The sequence below is a fragment of the Notolepis coatsorum genome (genome assembly GCF_963971535.1).
Source record: "Notolepis coatsorum genome assembly, chromosome: 9".
NCBI classification, from domain to species: Eukaryota; Metazoa; Chordata; class Actinopteri; order Aulopiformes; family Paralepididae; genus Notolepis; species Notolepis coatsorum.
In genome coordinates, this window is record NC_140173.1 from 136336948 (window position 1) to 136343403 (window position 6456).

At 46.5% G+C, this 6456-nt stretch overlaps 1 protein-coding gene across 1 annotated transcript in view; it reads right to left on the bottom strand.

Moving 5' to 3' along the window:
* Window positions 1-487: 487 nt before the first annotated feature.
* LOC311234325 (serine protease HTRA1A-like) overlaps window positions 488-6456 on the bottom strand; it is a 72222-nt gene continuing 66253 nt past the window's right edge. The window contains exons 7-9 of the mRNA XM_084321461.1: window positions 5461-5518; window positions 4366-4461; window positions 488-1180 (exon numbers count right to left, since the gene is read on the bottom strand). Coding sequence (XP_084177587.1) covers window positions 1012-1180; window positions 4366-4461; window positions 5461-5518 — 323 coding nt within the window. The 3' untranslated portion in view covers window positions 488-1011. The remainder of the gene's footprint in view (window positions 1181-4365; window positions 4462-5460; window positions 5519-6456) is intronic.

Consider the following 6456-nt stretch of genomic DNA (forward strand, 5'->3'; position numbering starts at 1 on the left):
ATTCATCTACAATTCATACAGTTAAAAGGAAAACTCAGATAAAGCGTATTCATGCAAGGGCCTCTGCTGTGGCCTTTCTGTCGTGGATCAGAGTTTGGCCCGTCCCCCTGTCTCTGAGGTCAGCCCCGCACTATCAAACCCCTATGAAGGCAATAACTAACTCAAACCAGAACCCATGTTCCCCTTGTGTATGTAGTGGTTAAGCAAATACTGTGCACATGCAAACAAAATATCATAATGAAGGCCTGGGTGCAGTCAATCACAAGATGTGTGTATTGTGTGTGTGTGTGTGTGTGTGTGTGTGTGTGTGTGTGTGTGTGTGTGTGTGTGTGTGTGTGTGTGTGTGTGTGTGTGTGTGTGTGTGTGTGCGCGTGTGTGCCCAGTGTTTGTGTATTGTGTGTGTGTCCAGTGTTTGTGTATGTATGTATATATGTGTGTGTGTGTGTGTGTGTGTGAAACAGAGATAGCAGGGGGTGATAAAACAAAAGAAAGTTAACCCTTTATTTTCTTCTCAGTACAGTAAATATATTCAACAGAACAATGTCAGACTAGTACTTACAAAAAAAAAAAAAAAAAAATTTAGAAAACAACAATTATACAAATTGGATGTGCCCAGAATATATCTCTACATTGTAAAACATTACCACGGTAGGCCTGACTGAGAAAAACAAACAAAAAGAAACGGAACAAAACAAAGATAAAAAAACAACAACGTGTCAATAACCATGATTTTAAGTTCATGAGTAAACAGTAGTAATAGCATCGACCAAAGGCGTACAAGGACAAGAGTGTGAATACACAGGGATGAGGAACGGCGACTCTGCTGCGAGCTTCTGCACGGTCGTTCCTTTCAAGGCAAAGCCAGGATTTTGCCAGATCCGGGGTGCCACCGGCTAATGGCCGCAGATCAGGGGGGGGGGGTGTGGCTTTAGAATCCCGGCCACCTCCGTTTGAGGTCCATTGGCGCCAATTAAAAAAAATTAGCTACCACTCATCGCCTGAGGCACGAGGTCAAGGGTCGATCTCCATGGGAACTATGGTGAGGATGGCGTCCTCGTTGCCGCGGCGAACCACCACCCTGAGAGAGGCGTCCCTCTTGATGGCGGCGCTCACGTCAGTCGCCGAGGAGATCCTCTGGCCGTTGATGGAGATGATGACGTCGTGCTCCTTCAGGCTACCTCTGGGAGGAGAGAGAGAGAGGAGAGAGAGAGAGAGAGAGAGAGAGAGAGGGGAGAAAGGGAGAGAGAGAGGACCTGATTCACATAAAGTACATACGAATGAATTAGGATTGACTAATTAGCATACCGCTGCTGGCGGGACAAAACCTCATAACTCCATTTTTTTGTATTTTTTTTTTATATAAATCAACTCCGTAGATCATCCTCCATAGTGGTTTTACAAAGTTTAAACAATGGGAAAGCATTAAACCGATCATCTGTCTAAACCTCCTAACTCTATTCACCCTCAAATCTGTGTTCGTTTTTTTTTCATCTGCTGAAAAGTTGGATTTTTGGAGTTATGAGGTTTTGTCCCGCCAGCAGCGATACGAAGCATAAAGTGCACATGTACTCTCATATGAATAAGTGTGAACGAAGCCACCAGAAGGGGCAGCCAGGAGCGGAAACAAAGAAGGACGATAATGATGCAAGAAGTCAGCCAATGGGAGCTAGGGGTACAACATAAGTACTGATGACATCACTGGAGATAAAGTGGGACTGGCCAGCTGCTGATGATGTCACACTTGAAGTACAGACGTGACTCTGGATCTGTGTATAGTGTCTAGATACCGTTAGCACCGAGCCTTGCCACCAGCGCAGTCTACGGTTTTTACTGCCTGTGTTATCCCCCCAAGTCTAACCAGATATGATGGTATTGACCTCCTCTCTATCCTCCTCCCAGGAGCATGTAGGACTGCAATGTCGGCCACATTTCACAACATTATGGGAAATGTGCTTACTGTCTTCTCCAGAGTCAGACAAAAAGATACAGTAGATACCAATTTCCTCTCTGTGCGTTCAGTAGAAAGCTATCCGGCTGCCAAGCTGGCCTAGCTTAGCACAAATTAATGGAAGTGGATATGGACCATAAAAACACTGTATCCGCTTCCAGTCATTTGTGCTCTGCTAGGCTAGCTGGCAGCTGGATAGCTGCAAGCTATGCCGCCATGCCGCCGTGTATTGTATCGTATTGTATTGTATTGTATTGTATTGTATTGTATTGTATTGTATTGTACAAACAGATCTGAATACATTAAAATGTTGATACAGTGAGGAATTGACCACCGTCATACCCACTGAGAGACTGTAATAGTAAGACCAGGCGGGATCATCCCTATGTTCCCCGGGTCCTATGTTCCCCGAGTTCTATGTTCCCCGCTTTGATTGATTAATAGATTGAACATTTTATAAATCTTTATTATTTTATTAATGATTAATGTCCGCCTTGTTTCGAACGGTTAAGCTTAGGCCCTCTTTCGAACTGGTTACGGTTAGAGTTTGGAATCGGGGCTGGTGGTCTAAAATTTTCAATCAATCAATCAATCAATCAAAGCGGGGAACATAGAACCCGGGGAACATAGGACCCGGGGAACATAGACATGCTCCCGACCAGGCTACAACACAAGGCCTTTTAGAGTCTCACGCACACAACCCAGAATAGAAACATAGCACACTCTCTAACCTCTCAGCAGGAGCGAGGCAGTTACCAGATGTGATATAAAAGGCCGCCTCTCAACGCAACCAGCCCTTAATCACAGCCACATGTAAACCGAGGCAACCACACCTTGTGTGCCCGCGCCACTCTGCCTTCCTGCAACCACACCTTGTGTGCCCGCACCACTCTGCCTTCCTGCCACCACACCTTGTGTGCCCGCACCACTCTGCCCTCCTGCAACCACACCTTCGCCCGCACCACGCTGCCTTCCTGCCACCACACCTTGTGTGCCCGCACCACTCTGCCTTCCTGCCACCACACCTTGTGTGCCCGCACCACTCTGCCTTCCTGCAACCACACCTTGTGTGCCCGCACCACTCTGCCTTCCTGCAACCACACCTTGTGTGCCCGCACCACTCTGCCTTCCTGCCACCACACCTTGTGTGCCCGCACCACTCTGCCTTCCTGCCACCACACCTTGTGTGCCCGCACCACTCTGCCCTCCTGCAACCACACCTTCGCCCGCACCACTCTGCCCTCCTGCACCACACCTTCGCCCGCACCACTCTGCCTTCCGGCAACCACACCGTGTGTGCCCTCACCACTCTGCCTTCCTGCCACCACACCTTGTGTGCCCGCACCACTCTGCCTTCCTGCAACCACACCTTGTGTGCCCGCACCACTCTGCCTTCCTGCTACCACACCTTGTGTGCCCGCACCACTCTGCCTTCCTGCAACCACACCTTGTGTGCCCGCACCACTCTGCCTTCCTGCCACCACACCTTGTGTGCCCGCACCACTCTGCCTTCCTGCCACCACACCTTGTGTGCCCGCGCCACTCTGCCTTCCTGCAACCACACCTTCGCGGGGGGGGGGGGCAACTCCAAAATGTTAACGACACAAGACTGAGATGCTGGAAGTTGAACTTCAAGTTGTAGCAGAGTGGACAAATCATCTCTGTATAGGCAACAGAATACATACAATAATGATTACGTTGGGAAGTGAGTGACTGACATCCATGGGTGAGCCTTGGCTAGGCGTACCAGGTCGTTTGATACAGACCAGACACTGAGAGAGGGGCTGCTGTGTGAGCAGGAGGTCCAGGGACGACCACAGCGTATCCGGAGCTTGAGGGCTGAAGGAAATCGCTGACCTCAGCTCCACCCAGGCGGCCTCTCTCTGCTAGCTGTGGTCGTGGTTGATAGGAAGGGGCAGAGGACGTGGGATTCTTTTTAGAGGGCCGACTGGCCCGCAGGAGTGCGGCATGAATTGATGTTTTCATTAGACAGTTGTGTAAGGCTCTGTGTGTTTGTGAATGTGTGTGTGCGTGCATGTGTGTGTGTGCGTGCGCATGTATGTGTGCAGGAAATAAGTAATAAGTACGCAAATGTGAGAGAATGAGAGGAGAAGGAAAGAAAGAGGGAAAGAAAATATACATCTATGTTCTAGTGCGCACAGGAGATGAGAATGGAGGCGACGACTAGTGTCTTGTTATGAGTCGGAGACATGTGTACGGAGGAAAGTGCCAAAGACAATATAAGAGTCCACCCCGAGACCGCCGGTCCCGTCTGGCCTTCAGAGAAGCCTGTGGCGTTATGACAAGTCTGAGACAGCTTGTCTTCCTGCTTCAAAGAAGCGCATGGCGTCACGAAGAAGTCAGTTTGTGCTGAACCCACGTCTGATGGGACCGCTGGGGGTGAGGTTTGTCCTTACACAGCAGCCGGTGTCTTGGCAATGACCTCCATGACGTAGGCCCCAGAGGTGACATCAGGGAAGTCTCTGTGTCGGCTCTTTAACTCCTTGGCGAGCCTAGTGAGGGGGGGGGGGGGGGGGGGGGGGGGGATGAAGAGCAATGATCACGTTCGGTCCATTTCATTTCAACCTTTATTTAAAATCGTAAGCATCTGAGGTTTCCCTCATTTACAGAAACGACGATTGTACAGTACATAATAAAAACAATATTCACAGAAATTTAAACACCAGAGTAAAACAAATTAAAAACGTTTAAAAATCATTTTAAAATATCAACTAAAACAGTTACAGGTAGTCACACAATGGTCTGAAATCATACATTTAAACATTCCAAGGAAAGGGAGAACCTCTAATTTTAGCGTGAGTTGAAGGACATTCCATGAGTTAGAGGCATCAAAGGAAAAGGCTGACTTCCCTAGCTCAGAACAAATCTGAGGAACCCTAAGAACCATCCAGTCATTCGATCGAGTTGAATAGGTTCCAATATTCCAATTTAACAGTGAGGAGATATAAACAGGTTGTTTACCAATAAGGGCTTTAAAAAAAAAAAAAAAACAGTGTTTGTTGCGCCTTTCTGCAAGAGAAGGCCAACCCACCCTATCATACAGGACACATACATTTTGTAGCAGTGAAAGTGATTGGTGAGGCAACCAGGCCCAACATCTGACTGTGCTTTTCAGGTTTTCTTTGACTACTTGAGGCGTGCTTGATTTGAACTCACTTAATCGGATTCCAAAAATGGACAAGTGACTCCCAAGCAAATGGCATTGGCATGTGTCTCGGTGTTTGTTTTATTCTATTCTAATTCCAGATGGGTGGGATTTACCGCATCAGGACAACTCAGAAAGTGTCAGATGAGTTGTTATCACGGATAAGTAGCCTAGATACTAAACCTTCAAAGGATCTAAACTTAACTACACTCATGTGTGTTGAACCCCACTCACCTGCTGCTACTCTAAACATGTTAAAACAGGTGCAAATAAATATGTGCATACTTACAAATCCCATTCAAAAATTAATAACATTATTTTGTCCAGGACTGGTGGGAACACTTACGCTGTGGTCAGGGTCATCATCCTCACGCCGATGTACTTCTTCTTTGCTGCTATTCTCCCTAGACAAGGAGACAACAGAAGGACACAAAGAAAACCATATTATTCCCCTGGATGTCCTCTAACCTGGGACACAGTCTCTCTGTGGCTGCTGGCTGTGTGGCGCCAGTCATCTTGGATCCTAACATTTCGGTCAGGGATTATGACTCCTCTCAAAACATCCTGAAGGGAGCTTAGACGAGACAGAGGGTTTTCTTGGCCTATGCTGACGTCTCGAGTTCAGAGTCCCGAAGACTCTGGCAGGAGCACTCGTTCAAGGGTACTACGACTATGCTTGCACCTCATGGTACCAAAGCACCTCAAAGGCGCTAAAAAAACAAGATTACAAACATCTCAAAACAAACTGGTCAGACTACTGCTTGACCTTACTCCTAAAACCCACCTCACCCCTGCCCACTTTGACTACCTAGGATGCAGTGGAGGTTATTGTATGACTACTAGTGAGGCAGTGCTTCACTAGTAATAGACGGACAAAAAAAAGAAAAGAAAAAAAATATATATATTTATTTTATATTTTATATATATTTATTTTTATTTTTATTAATTTTTAAAAAATATAAATTTTTATTAGAAATGTTTTCCTCTGTGAAAAAAAAATTCCAGTGAAATTTCTTTTTTTCACATATGGGTTATTCTGATCCGTTAATTTTTTTTTTTTTACACACACAGCTCTGAGCTCCCATTCACTTACATTGTATAAGGCTCAGCTTCACTACTCAATGTAAGTGAATGAACGCCATATACTGTAGCAGCTTTGATTGGACTATGGCAGCTTTAGAGTCTGGCCTGTGAGGCTTAGTCTCACTCATTCATTTGAATGGGGCTTGAATGATTGACAGTTCTGACACTTTTTTTACACCAATCAGAGAACACCATTTCCTATCCCATGCTTTGAGAGGGCTTGGAGAGCCCTGTACAGTCAGTAACATTACTGTGTAGG